General features: G+C 37.6%; 1 protein-coding gene across 2 annotated transcripts in view; it reads left to right on the forward strand.

Moving 5' to 3' along the window:
- The first annotated feature begins 1,356 nt into the window (after nt 1-1,356).
- Nucleotides 1,357-15,408, forward strand: part of atf6 (activating transcription factor 6) — a 33,065-nt gene continuing 19,013 nt past the window's right edge. For both annotated transcript variants that reach the window (XM_005795651.2, XM_023339552.1), the window contains exons 1-7: nt 1,357-1,560; nt 3,070-3,146; nt 3,344-3,419; nt 4,192-4,289; nt 4,970-5,093; nt 6,204-6,413; nt 9,897-10,066. In XM_005795651.2, coding sequence (XP_005795708.1) covers nt 1,461-1,560; nt 3,070-3,146; nt 3,344-3,419; nt 4,192-4,289; nt 4,970-5,093; nt 6,204-6,413; nt 9,897-10,066 — 855 coding nt within the window. In that variant the 5' untranslated portion in view covers nt 1,357-1,460. The remainder of the gene's footprint in view (nt 1,561-3,069; nt 3,147-3,343; nt 3,420-4,191; nt 4,290-4,969; nt 5,094-6,203; nt 6,414-9,896; nt 10,067-15,408) is intronic.

The raw sequence follows: 15,408 nt of genomic DNA on the forward strand, positions 1-15,408 counted from the left end.
GCCCTGTAGAAGAAGCTATCCAATCCTTCTGACATGGCCCAGAATGGTGACAACCCTTTAGGTGGTTTAACATCAGTTCACAGTCAGGCTGGAAATATGACCTGACTTTAACATTTATTTGCACTTTGATTTGCACAACTCTGACACTCTTACATGACTGACATGTGAGTGTGGCCTTTGTGAGTCATCAGTGTGTGAACGACCCAAGGCCTTTGCAATGCCCGAATGCTCATATTAGTCAGAAGAGCTAATTCTTGACCACACAAATACTCCAGTAAGATTTAAACACTGCCTTTTCAGAAGGATGACAGTATAGACTGGAATTGATTTGTGCAGAAAATAAAACAACTCAATTTTACAATGTAGAAAGGCAAAACTACATTTAAAATGCAATGCTTTTCTAATCGTTTAGCTGAATTTAAAGGACAACTAGCATATTTATTACTTTAATCAATGTTATGCCATCAATATGTTTATGCTACTGGTTGCGTTATCTAAAATCAAACCATCTGCAGTAAAAAAACAGTCTTCATGAAGAGTTGCATATTGTTTTCACAATCTGAATTCAGAGATCACAATAATTAAGATATTAGTGTTGGTATTGTTCTTTGTTGTAACAGCCCCCTTGGCAGAAAAGTTTGTGGTTGGAAAGCCTGATTGTTTTCCCCTTAAACAGTGCCAAATTTGTAAGGAAAATGCATTTGTGGGTTGAACAGTAGAGCTGAGAATGTATATTGCACTCCTTAAAAACTAGCCAAGCTTGTTTTTCTACTGGCTCTTTTTTATGTTTCTGGTATGCCAGGAGCTGTCAATGAAGTACATGACTACATGTGCACTAGAACCTGTATATGTGGTTATACTTTCAGCTAACAATGCGGATTTAATTTCACTTAATTGATTATAAATTATTTACAAGGGGCTAATGTTCGGTCTCATCACACAAAATTAAATAACACTCTAGAGGCATTTAAATGACCTTGGATGCATATTTTAAATTAATATTAATTTAATTCCATGTCATGCAAATAACATGGAGTGATTAATTTATTTGTGGGATAATAGCCATTTTGGACCTTCTAAAATCTACTATCCCAGATAGTAGATTTTAGAAGAAAGAAGGTAATATAACCTTCTTTAAATTACTCAAAATTTCATTTTTAAGCTGTAAAAGACTTTCTATACTTTTCAAACACGACGGACATGTACTCAGTGACATCCTTTCACAACTTGTGGGGAAAACGCGCAATTCCTCTTTACTAATATTATAGCGCATCCTGGTGGCTAATATAGGCAGCGCAGGCCGCGCAACGGAGTCGTATGCAACACACTGGTCCCTCAACGGCATCCGTAGGACTTACGGTAAAGACAGACGTGTATTTAGCTGGACAGTGATGTGAGTCTGCGCTTGAACTCAGCTGGTTTCCGTTTGAGCGATAAGTCACTAATGAATTCAAAGGGAGATGTCATCCGACCTAAAGTTAAACTTCGGAAATTGTCAACAATACCCAGCGATGGATAGCGAAACGGGCATGTTCCCTATCGATCAGGGAGGAGAGTGGGGTAAGACATCTGATTCTTTCTAGAAGCACTCACACAAGGAAGCTGTTCGTAGACACTGTTTAGCGATTTAACACAATAAAATATATACATATATATCATCTATGGCGATTTGTCGTTTTAGAATGACCTCTGCGTAAGTTTGAGGTTGATGTCGTAACGTTTGTTGGTGTGGTTTCCAACTTTCGGCTAGCCAGTTAGCATTAGCGTGCTATGGATGCTGAGATGACGTAACATTGTCGGTTTTTATGTAAATAACGGAGAAGACACGAAATAAAACAGTTAATTTTTAGAGTGAAATAAACCGGATTAACTGTTACAAACACCCTTAAATCAGCTTAGCTACTGTGATTTTGTTTGCTTCAAGTTTTTCTGTAAATGTTTATATATGTTTTCATATACATAGGAAACATACGTAAACATTTACATATACAACATGCAACAATGGTTACAATTAGCCACTGAAATTTAACAAGTTATTCTAACTTTAAGTATTCAAGGTTTATTTTAGGTCCAGATCATGAGTTAGTACCTTTGCTTTCACTTTTACATTTTTTGAGGCACTTCTGAGATGAAGCTTTTTATATTTCTTCAATACAACATTGTACGAATTAAAAGTTTTTATTTTTCGTACTGTATTCCCCACTTCCCCATGAGCTGCTTATGCACACAGTATGCTTCTTGGACAGGTCGTAGAAACTGAATCAGAGTTTAATCACAAGGACAAATGAATCTTTATAGAGATACACTTTAACTATAGTACCAGACTTGAAGAAGACGCATTTGTGCCACAGATTACCGGTAGCCCTGAGAGTTGTAAAAAGCGAGAACTTTTAGGATCTAGTAGCAAAACATTGTTGCATAATATGCAAACACATTATACAATAACAGCAACTACATTATTAGAATGTCATGGTGTAAGCTACTGTTGTTTATTTGTGAAATTATGTCAAGTGGCACAGTTAACATGGTGCCTTTTATGTGTTGACTATCTCATTAACTTCTCATCTATGAAACTTGCTGTTGTTCTGATTGTGTCCTGTCAGGTAGGTCCTGTGTTAATCTTTGAAGTGTCAAACTAAGGAGGTGAAAGTTTTTGCCGTCTCTATTACGTTGTTTTATCCGTATCTCCGGCTCATACACATGAATATATAGATAAGAGAGAAGGCCGGTGCACATTAAGAAAACTTAACAGTATATCAGTGAATATTAATCTTCTATACAATGTCATGGTCAAACACATTATGGCCTTCATAGAACCTCTGCTGCATTTCGTAATCTTTAAACTGATCTAGTCATGTAAAACATCACCATATTTCTTTCAATGCAATTTGTGTCCTATTTTCCAGATTGATTTGACATTGTGTAAAAGTTGTGTTATTGTGAAAACTAGTGATCTGCTTATGGAAGCCATGTCAAAATCATCACTCTTACTTCCAACATCAATTGATTATATTACTATTATTACTGAACTGATCTGACCCATATGTCTTTATCCTCATTGTTACACAGACCTTAACCTGTTCGATGAACTGGATGACCTGGGGGATGCAGATGAGCTGCTCGAGGCCCTCGAAAGCGGTGCCTACGTGAGTATCTTCAGAGTTGATCTAATGATGACGGTGTATCACTTTCAGTCAAGTACGCGCAGGTTTTATGACATGGAAGCAAAAATTTAGATTTAGAAATGTTCGCAATCTACATTTGATTGAAAGATATTTCTCCATGAAGTAAATTTTTTTTTTGTAAAAAAAAAAAAAAAAAAGATGTTGTTTTGGGTTCTCAGGCAAATGAAGGTCATCTGGATTTTGATATCGACATTCCTCCTTGGAATGAAGTGGACACAAGCAGCACCTGCACAGGTACAGCGACGGAAGTAGTAATTATTTTTTGTTTGTCTTTAGCTTCCATTAATCCAACATTTATTATCAGGTATATAATTAGATTTTTTTATGATGGAAAAAGAAAGATTTAGGGGTATTTGTTAACAATATTATATTGTCTAGGATGCTAGTTTTGTTTTGGATTTTATTGTTCTTATGGCATAGCATGGTATGGAATGTAAAAATAGGAAACAATTGGTATGTTTCAATATGTCCATGGTTGCCCAGATCAGAGTATTGTGGCCATTCTTCTATTTCTGTTCTTTGCAATCCTCTAACCTTTTAATTTTATCCCAACTTTTCTTTGAGAGCTTTAATATAAGCAGATATAGGAACAACATTCAAAATATTTCTCTAGTGTTTTTGCAGTCTTGGTTATTATTTAAATTTACAACTTTTTTAATGGTATTGTGCAATAAGTTTTCAACAAAGATCCAATTTCTGAGTTTCCAACTCAAAGTCATCACTGGAACCTTGATTCCAGTGATGACTTTGATTCTATAGATTTTGGGGGCGAGGATGCCAAAGATTGCAAAAAGAGAAGGGTACTCTGTTACTAAGCAACATTTAAAGAGAAAATGAGGACCGTCATTGCAAAGTGTTTTAATAATATAATAGTGAATTTGCATGTTATCATAATTTTGTGCAGCCATTAGAGACGTTATGGTTTGAGATGAGTTTTTGGGACTGTGCTGCATGATTTTCCATGTTAATGACTTGACTGTTTGTGTCTGTGTCTTTGTGCGTCCAGATGGTGAGGTGAGTCTGGACTCTCTGTCTCCTTCCCACACGCTGAGCTCCGTCCCCTCTCCTGCTTCGGTGGAAGCTTTGTCTCCATCGTCCTTACACGTAAGAATCTGTCCTCAAAGCTTCGCCCTTCCCCAGCTTTCTGCATTTGAATTTGGATTTCCAATGCGAATTGTTTTACAATTGTTTCGGTTGCGAGCATTTACATACCTAACCATCTCTGAATCCACTTTGGAACAAAGAATTATTTTGTTTTCCTCTAGATGTGGATTGAATATTGATGGGTGGAATAATAGTTAAGAAACTTATTAATAAAATCTGTAAACACCTTGTCAGATTAATAACAAACTGTCTGTATGAGCTGTGGGCCAACCACTCATTAAAAAAAGGTGCCGACAACTTCAGACACATTAGCATAATTTAGCGGGCAGATTATCACAGTGTGTCAAAACAAGGGCAAGGGTTACAGTTTTTTTTTTTGCCCAACAGTCGGTACACACTTGTCTGCTAACTATCCTGACAATTCAAGGACGCACATGTCAGCTGGGAGAATTTGAAAAGCCACTCATATTTTATTAATGCACAAGTTTGAGATGCATTAGTTAGAACTGACTTTATGCTTTGTAGCATATCCAAAGAGTCAAGCATGTTTAGCAGTAGAAAAAAATTACTATTGTCGGTGCTGCTTTCAGTTTGAAGAAGTCTGTTCAGGCCTTCTACTTAAAAATAATTGCTGATAAAATGTTGCGGAGATCTTACATTGTATCTATTTCTCCATGCAGGATGAGGCACTGTCCCCTCAGTCACAGCTTAGCCCAGTTTCAGTTTCGTCCGAGTCCAGTGGTTTCTCTGAAGTCTCTCTGCCACTCAAGAAGGTTGCAAAGAGGAGCACTCAATGGTCAAGAGGTAGCGATTGTATAAGGCTTGTATCCACAAGGTCGTTCCAAGTTCTTAGCAGGAGAACAGTGAAACGGATTAAATTAAAACAATAAACACATTAAAAGAATAATAGAAAAAATTGAGATACACATAAACTACTTCATCAACACAAAAACTATCCAAGACATAATGATATAAACAGTTTTATTTTTAACTGTAAGCTGCTGTAAACAAAAGTTTTAAGCCCTAATTTAAAGGTGCCAATAGTTTCTGCAAATCTCTCGATGTTGGGATTTTGTTCCAGAATTTAAGATCATAGAAAATAAATGTGGTTTTTGTTTAGATCTGGTCCAAGACAGTTTACGTAAACGGGTGTCTGATGACCTGCGTAGTCTAAATGGATGATATATGACATGACCATTCATTACCTCAAAGGCCAAAAACTAGATTTAAAAAAAATCTCATCACTTCATAACCCCTTAACTTTTTAACCCTAAAAACACTTACATGCAAGCCAATGGGTCCATGAGGAAAGCAGTATCCTCCTGACGGTTAAGGGGTTTTAAACCAAGAACTATCATTTGCCTTTTCTACCTTATGCCAGAGAAAATTCTAACCACTAAAATTCTAGCCACTAAATCCAGTTTTTATGTACAAGCTGGTAGACATTGTACTGTCACAGAAATATCAAGCTGTTTTATTAGAATAATTTAATCAAAAAATGTGAGCTAAATGGATATGGAACAAAAGTGCCACCTCAAGCAACTCCACAAATGATGTTTGCTAATATTTCTAATTATCAGGTGGCACAAAGAACGCTTAATAATAAATTTAGTACAAGACCAAACCAGCTAAGCAGCAGGGAGCTCCAGTAATACCAAAACAGAAGGTTTTAACATGTAAGGCAGCTTCTAGTGCTAACATTTTTCATTTAGCAATTATTCCACAATCGTCAAGGGTTGTTTGTTATTGTCATTACAAAATCATGGTAGCATTTTGACAGTTAACAGCCGGCCCCAGATATTTTAACTGTAAATGCAAATTTCCTGGCGTGAGCTAAATCCAGTTCTTTTTTTTTTTTTCCTTTCGTATCTTGTCCCTCCCAACCCTTGCAATTCAAATATACCAATGCCACAGCTAAACCTGCTCAGCCTGCAAAGAGACCAATTCAGATGAGCTCACAGATCTCCATCCAGCCCAGACCGCTGATTGCAGCCATGCCTTTGGCTCCAGCAGCAACAGCAGCTCCTTTGCAGCCGAAGACAATAATCATCCAGCCCCTGCAGACCACTGTGCTGCCTGTTGTCAAGCCGGCTCCAATCAGCATCCAACCAGCACCCCCACCAGGTCCGTTCTCACACTGCATACAAGATTGTTTTGTTGTGCTCTGCATTGATATAGGACACCTTACAAGAGGTCAGTTTTGGTATTTTGTTGTATTTTAGAGATATCAATATATTTATTGTTCACCTTTGCCAATTAATTTTGTTCAGATGAAAAAAAAAATGCTGTTTTTGATGGAGCCAGCAGATGGCACTGTGATTTCAGTTTTTTCCTCATCAGTGAACCTTACCTACTTTATTGGAAAACAGTGAATAAATATGATTTTTAGGTCTTGAACACCAAAAATGTTTAAGTCTGACATACATTTGATTGGGACACTCAGGCAACATGAACATGGAAGTAAAATCATAAACATACCAACATGTTAAGCAATGTCCTAAATAGCCACGGATGTTTGTGGTTTTCATTAAAGTCATCAAGGATTTTCTTTTTTATGTCTTTGGCCTTGATTTGGAGTCTTACATCAGCACCGGGAAAGCCAGAATAAATACTTATCTCACTGCACGAAGCCCAAGTGGGTGGGGTGGCTGACCTTTGCTAAAATGCATTTGAACTTCTGGCACATTTGCCTGGTGTTGACCAATATGGTGAAGAGTTTAGGATGAGACATCCTGACCTAGATCGAGTCACAAGATGGGAATCCAGGCTGTTTGTTTGAAAATCTGGTCTGTGTTTTTTACCTGGGTAGTGCCATTTCATTAAAAAAGTAATGAACTCTTTTGAATCTGATCCACAGACAGTCTGTTTATTCCTGCGCAAACATATGCTTTCTTTTTATTCCAGCCTTGTAAATTCTTCTCACAAATGGCGAACTTTTGTTCTGCTGGCAAATTAGAGATTTGTTTACAAATCTAGTAAATTCTTTCACCTGATTAACACTGACAGAATTAAACATTATGATTGCTGGGTATGTTTGGGTAAGAGTTGCTGTCATAATCTCGTACTCATAAGTGTAGGGCTCACTGAGTAACAGAACATTAGTGAGCACTAGATATTATTGTGTTTTTGGTCCTTTTGTTTTCGCTTTTTGGGCCCATGTTTGTGTGAGTTCAAATACATAACTCACGAGCCTCTCAGTTTGGAATGTGGACGTTTAAAGGCACGGGCCACTCTGCCAAACATCTTCACCACCTGCACTTTAAACACACAGAGCCCAGTAGAAGGCAGGACACCACAGGCTGATGGGATTTTGAGAGACTTAGGCTGTATCAGATGTAGGTTAATGCTCTTAAAGCAGCAACTTTTTTCAACTTCTTTCATAAAAAAGGACGATTGAAAGTTTGAACTTTTTCGATTCTTTGAATTTCTAAATTATGCAATAAAAGTTTCACAGCAGTGAGAACAAAATTTAAACCATTAGTGTATATTCCCTTACAATTTATTTGGCCCTGAATCTGTACATTAACTACATCATGTTATTTTTTTTTTTCCTTGCTCAAACTCTCAAAGTATTTAAACAAAAAAACAAAAACAAATTGGAGCCTCAGTTTCTAAACTATTGATATCAGATTATCTGTTTTTTTATGTCAGGAACCCAAAGTGCTGAACAGCTAGACGTATGTAAGACGCATCACTGCCTGTTTTTCTGTTCACTTCTTGCAAGACTGTATTTGAGACTACTGACATAATTCTGTCCATCCATCCATCCATCCATCTTCTTCCGCTTATCCGAGGTCGGGTCGCGGGGGTAGCAGCTTCAGAAGGGAGGCCCAGACTTCCCTCTCCCCAGCCACTTCTTCTAGCTCTTCCGGGAGAATCCCAAGGCGTTCCCAGGCCAGCCGAGAGACATAGTCCCTCCAGCGTGTCCTGGGTCTTCCCCGGGGCCTCCTCCCGGTGGGACGTGCCCGGAACACCTCACCAGGGAGGCGTCCAGGAGGCATCCTGACCAGATGCCCGAGCCACCTCAACTGGCTCCTCTCGATGTGAAGGAGCAGCGGCTCTACTCTCAGTCCCTCCCGGATGACTGAGCTTCTCACCCTATCTCTAAGGGAGAGCCCAGCCACCCTACGGAGAAAACCCATTTCGGCCGCTTGTATCCGCGATCTCGTTCTTTCGGTCATGACCCAAAGCTCATGACCATAGATGAGGGTGGGAACGTAGGGTGGGATCCGATTTGGTGGCCTTAGGATCTCATCTCTGCTTTTCGCAGACGATGTGGTCCTTTTGGCTTCATCAGATCGTGATCTGCAGCTCTCGCTGGAGCGGTTCGCAGCCGAGTGTGAAGCGGCCGGGATGGGGATCAGTGCCTCCAAATCCGAGGCCATGGTCTTGAGCCGGAAAAGGGTAGAGTGCCTTCTCCGGGTCAGGGGGGGTGTCCTGCCCCAAGTGGAGGAGTTTAAGTATCTCGGGATCTTGTTCACGAATGGGGGAAGAAGGGAGCTGGAGATCAACAGGCGGATTGGCGCAGCGTCTGCTGTCAAGCGGGCGCTGTACCGGTCCGTCGTGGTGAAGAGAGAGCTGAGCCAAAAAGCGAAGCTCTCGATTTACCGGTCGATCTACGTTCCCACCCTCATCTATGGTCACATAATTCTGTTAATCTGATAAATCTTTGGAGTGTGTGCTAACTTTAATGAAATTGGGCTTGGACTTGCGATCTGCAAATACTGAATATTAAATTACTTACATTTCTCCAAAATAATAACAACAACAACAAAAAAATATCCGGCTCCAGTAGTATAATATATTACTGCAGTCTAGCCAAGATAAAAGTAAAACAGTAGTTATATTGAGTCAAAGACATTGTTCTTTCTCAATTTTGAATTTAAGGCAAGAAAAAAAAAACTATTTTGGAAACAATTTTTTAACTTTAGAAACAGAAAAGTGGAGGGTACTTTATTTTTAGTAAAAGTAGTTATCATGTGTAGAATTAATTTACTGCTTTCAGCAGTTTATTACTTGTCATGTTAGTATAGATGAATGTTGGTCTATTTCTTTGGTCCAGAAATATTGAAAAGGTCGTTTTAATAACGGATCAGAATAGCATACACCACGTAGTAACTTTGTCTAAAATTGGTCTTGAACCACCAGTGCTACATAATTTATTTGAAAAATGTCCAATATACAGGATAAAGGCAATGTAAAGATGAGGTCTTGTTTTGCTTACTTGCTGCTTTAAGCGTAACTCTACTCACAAAGTTCACACTGTGTAATCTGTTCCTGACGATGCTGTACAGCAATGATAGAGCAAAGCTTTGGTGTTTACAAGCAGTGACTGAAGTTTTGTGGCATACTTTTAATCCTAACAACAATGTTAAAGATAGACTACTTATTATTAAAGATATCCAAAGTGAAGCTTCCCGTGAAGACAAAGCGTCCTCCTCTGCTTAGTTATGCAGTTTGTATAACTGCGATCTAATTACTGTTCGTGAAACTCGAGGTCATACTCACCTATTTAAGTAATCACAGTGTGTTGGTTGTACAGTAAACATATGATTACAGTAAAGCTTGTAATTTGAAAAACGTGCATGCGCTGTGTCTTTCATTCAGGCCATCCCATAGTGCTGTCCCAGGCGAGCCAGCTTCTCCACATCCAGACACCACAGGCCGTCTCTGCTAATGTGGTCGCTGTGCCAACACTCACCCAGGACAAGCATGTTCCGGTAGCTGCTCCCCCACTGGTTTCTGTCACGCTTCGAACCCCTTCCTCAGATGACGACGTAAGTCAATTAACGTTGAGACGTCAGCACATAGAGAAGGAAACGAAACATATACTCCGGATTTTAAGAGCTTTCAGAGACTAATAATTAACACTTTTGCTGTCACTATCATGGTTTTCATAGACTAAAAACAGTCAAAATCCTGAACTGTTTTGTGGAAGCCAACAAAATTAGTGCTGCTCCAGCTTAACAAGCATCATTCGAACATGGGGAAAAAAGTGATCATAAAATCAGCTTTATTTGAGAATATTGTGCACACAAACATTATGGACTCTCATTATAGACATTTAAAATATAAATATATAAGAAGGCAAAAATATAATTTTGTCTTTCTTGTAAATATATATACATTGTTTTTACAAATGAAATGAAAAAAATGTTAGATTTAGTTCAGTATGCATGGTATCAATCAGGCACTCTGACTGTTGAGTAAACATAAAAGAATGCCTTTCAAAGACACATATTTACTTCATTATATTTTTAAGCTTCCTCTCAACTTCCAGCATTTTATAACAAAACCACAGTGGGCCGCTGGTGGACTGCCCTGTAATTGTTTTATTCTTTATAGCGTTATAACCAACTCAAATATAGGTATTTATTAGTTTATTTATATTTTGTTGAGTTAATATCTGTTAGTGCTGTCAAACTTCAGAAAATACTTATAGATGCTGCTAAAAAAAAACAAAAAACATTTAGAAACATCAGGTGCATGCTGAGTCCCACTGCTTAACAGAGATGTTATTGGCTAAACAAAAATGGTAAAACATTACGTCTCAGTTTGTGTATTTAAGATGCACACATGGCTCCATTTTAAATCTGTTTTTGTGGATCGCTGCGTCTCTGTCTCTCGTTTTATCCCTCTGCCAGATAGCAGCTATGTAAGCAAGTTTAAAGGTTGTCGTTTAAAGCCGTTTCCTTACCATTAGTCTGCCAGTTAGTTATTTCATTGAATATGTAATGCATTCAGCTGTTGTTTATGTATGGGCATGCAAAGGCATGTGCATATGCACTTTCCTGCAGCTGCACAGAATTATAGCTCACACGAAAATGCTCACTTACTATGTAATGTATGACACTTTAATTGTCAAGCTCACACTCGTGACTGGATGGATCAAGTCCAATCCAAACTCGGTCTTTGCGACCCTTTTTCTTGTATTTGCTTTAATTTCACAAATCATTAACTTTTAAGTTGTGTTTAAAATGTGAAAATAAAGTACTGATGGAAAGGCACTTATATATATATATATATATTTTAATGTTAGTGATTGTGTTTTTCCACATGGCTGGACAAAATTTATTACATTTCATGGACCATGGCTGTCAAAGTAGACACTAATGACTTCAGACCAGAACCATTTTATTATTTTGAGACCCTAATATATATAAAAAAATATTAAGCACCAAAACTGATGTTGAAAATAGGGAATGTAAACCTACAGATTAATTTTGTTTGCCAACTAATTTGTGATTGTAAAACAGAGAAAAGACTTTTCTTTGCAACAGTTTGTGTGTGTTAGTATTATTTTTTTATATTTGCGTTTTTTAAGACTATAGTTGGTGTTTTAGTATTGTCAATGTCTTGCAGAAACACATAATTACCTAGTGATATTTTCAAATTTCCTGTGAACTTTAAACATGTGTTTACTGAAAAATGTGGTAGACTGCTGGATGACTGCCCTAGCAACCCTACCACCGGGCTCACCAAGTTTTCTGGGGGAAACTCTGCAGCATGTAATCAATTTGATGGATATTTTGATAAACATTTTACAAATTAGGTTTGTGTAACAACAAGCTACTGTTACTCAATAAGACTGCATTGAAAGAGATTTCATTTGTACATAAAAAAAAACAGTCCTGGAACATGGAGCACATTTATTGTTTTGTGTTATATTCCTTAGAAATAAAAAAAATCAGATTCAGTTAATATCCAAACTGGCAGGTCAGACCTCAGAGAAAAAATCTGTACTGGCCAGGAAAAGCCGGATCGGTGCATCCCTTAAAACTACAAGAACCGTGACAGACAATGCTGGGTGCAGAGCTGCGTCAATTTTGCCATCACACACAGTGAGGAGGTTGCTAAGAGAAGTATAAAAAAACAATTTCTAAAGTTCTCTAGAGAACTATTGCTGCTGCAATAAAAGATTAATTGATTTTATGGGTCTTTACACATTTTTACCAGGGGTGTTAATAAGTTTGGAGGGTGATGTATGTCATTTATGGAGAAAATGACATGGTCATTAGCCTTTTATAGAACAATAATATTCCATGGATGATTTTTTTTTTTCTGCTTTGTTTATTACGTTGCCAATAAGTGTAGCTGAAGTGGAGTGGAAGATTCAGACAATATGTCTCCCACACAGATTCACTTAACTTCACTCAGCAGAGATTTTTAGGGATTTCATGATGCTATGTTTCAGCAGCAGGGACTTTTGCAGATAATCAACATGTGAAAAAAATGTTGGTGTGTTCAGTTTGTGATGTGTCTTTGCGGTTGTTTACTTCACATTTTTGTGAACCCTTCAGATTCTTCCTAAAGACTTGTTGGTTGGGTTTTTCTACTTTTTCATTGTAGTTATTTGTTTCTGTTGTGCAGACCTGAAGTTTAATGACAAAAGTCACTTTTATTGTGTTCTTAGAGCTTTGTTTTTTTCTCTTTTTTTCCCCTCAGCATTGGGTTTTTATTTTTTTAATTCTTTGGTCTGGTTTGTTTATGCCAAGGAAAAAACAAAACAGGAAAAAAGAAGCTGTAAATTAAATAAGACCTATTAATTCATACAGTTTATCACTTTATCGGTTGAAACCCAAAAAAGCAAAAATATGTATCCAAATTTCTCCTTATCATCATTGTCTAAAGCTGACTTGTGGGCCTGATGCATGTGAAAGGGAATACTTTCAGTTATGACCTAATGCTTCAGTATTTTTGTTTTATTAGTCTGGGCAATTCATCTTGATCCTAACAATGCTGGAACTTGTCCGGTTATTGTGGGTATAATTAAGCGTGGAGACACACTTTTCCTGCCAAATCTAGAGAATGATGTGAAGGAATTTCAGACTCTAGTGGCCAAAACAAATACCAAATTGTGAAGGTAGGGTCAATAACATTTGCAAGAATTTGGACTCTGAATAACCAAGTTTCAAAGGAAGGGTCTGAGTTCCTTAATTGTGAGGGAGGGAGGAATGCTGGGTACACTTGTTAATTCCCAAAGGAAAGTCGTGGAAGTTCATAAAATAAGATGTTAGATTTAAAAGGTTTGTTTAATGTTTAACAAAACAAATCAAGTCTTATAAAATCTGTCAAAGATTTCAGCTGGTGGCAACTTAAGCAAATGCGGTGATGTCAGTGAATGTGGAGTCAGAGAGCCTGAAGAGGCGATTCACGCTGTGTGAGAGTGTATGCACTGCTTGCGTCCTCAGCAGCTGTGCTCACACGCTTCAGCTTGGTTGGCTGTTGAGATTGTAAAATAACTCCTAAAGATGACATGCGTGAGCCAGGTGCTGCTGCAAGTTATGTCTTCAGCTAGCCCATGGATGTCACTGATCCTGTTTAGTTTCGTTGTTTTTTTTTCCCATTACTGTATTTTGGCCTGGGTGTGCAAACGGCTGCTAATGATTACATGCTTCAGGCAGGTGTTATGCAGGACAGAGCCCTTTGCGACAGCTGTAAACAGCCATCAGGGGATTGGGTCAGTGTAATGTAATAGGCTGCTATACAACCAAGGATTATAATGTGTGTGCTTGACCTGTGTGGGTGTTCTACACCAACGGAGACGAGTCCAGATTGAAACTCGTGGATACAAGAAATCCTCCCATCATTTGGAATGAAGATGACTTGAGATTATGTTGAACAATCGAGGACTACTAAAGAGGCAGTACTTTGTGTTTTCCAGGGACACAGTGCCATTTTATAGCACAGTCAAGTAACTATGTTAACTTCAGTTGTTATAAAAATGCTATATATCAAATATGACTTAAAAGAAGTTTACTTTGTAATTTAACGGCTTAAAATTGTACCTTCATCTCTTTAAAAACTCCTGCTCTCTCTGAAACTCTGCTTTCAGGAAGTCATCACAAGTCATCCTCTATTAACGTTTTAGCAGCGTTTTTACGTTGCACCAAGAAGCAGCTTGTATAATGAGCTCACCAAATGCACAGTTACATCAGGTGTTTGCTAAATGCTGCTGGCTAGTCTGAAGGAGCTGAGTAGGGGCGTTGCAGGGGAGAAATGCTCTGTGAGTCTGAAACTTGGAAACTGCAGCTCTGAGGAGGAACTACTGTAGGTCCACCCAGGCTTTGTACACAGCTGAATGGTTGCTATGACAGATTAGAGGATTTCTCATGCATAAAAGAATAAAGCAACATTCCAGGTATGATTTAGATGGAGGAATAACATTATAGCAAGGTGTAAAGCTAAAAATATATATATATATTTTCATAATACTGCCCCTTTAAGGAAGCTTATTCTTTAAGCCCTCATATGAGGGAAAACCAGCAAATATCAGCATTAGACTCAACACTGGACTTCATCCCAAATGTGGCCTTTTCTGAGCTTTTACTGCCTTGGCACATGAGGCATCTAAAATCATACAGCTGCTGTTTTGGACACTTATCTTGTGAATATAAAAATAAAACTTCTAGGTAATGCTGACATAAAAAATTAGGAGTTTCTTCTTTTTCAGTTCGGCATGAACAGAAATGGGAAACTGCATGTAAACAAGCTTGAATGTAGAAGATTTTTATTATATATTTTTTTTGAGTTACTTGCACATATTTTGTAAATTACATAAAATAATTGCTAATGAATAATTGCTAGTGAAATCGGAATTCCTGCCTTTTTTATTTTTGATACACATCAGAGCATAAACTGAATATTATAGGAAATGAAAGAGGCTTTAAAAACATACAGTGATACAAAGTTTATTTGAAGATTCCAGTATTTCTTTTGTGAATGTTCCTTTCATTACAGAGTGTAAGGAAACAAATCCCTCAATTTTTAAGCAAGTGAGATTGTAAATGCTATCTTGTTTCAGTGTTATTTGTATGCCTGCATCTATTTTCCTGTCTTGTCAAAAGTTATTGACTGTTTTTTATAAAGTTTGTTCAACAGTTTTAAAAACAAATAGCTTAAACTTTTTTTTTCACTTTTTAGCAGCTACATGTTTAAAAACAGATTTGTAGTACATATAACAAGAAAATTACATGTTTACTAAAAATATGTCAAATTGCTTACATTATTTCAATTATAACATAGTAGGTTCAAAACAATCATATGATTGGAATGAAGGATTAAGTGAAAGTAGAAACATGGTAAACGTTAATTGTGTCTTCGCTTTAATTTATAGCAA

The sequence above is a fragment of the Xiphophorus maculatus genome, chromosome 9 (genome assembly GCF_002775205.1).
Source record: "Xiphophorus maculatus strain JP 163 A chromosome 9, X_maculatus-5.0-male, whole genome shotgun sequence".
NCBI lineage: Eukaryota > Metazoa > Chordata > Actinopteri > Cyprinodontiformes > Poeciliidae > Xiphophorus > Xiphophorus maculatus.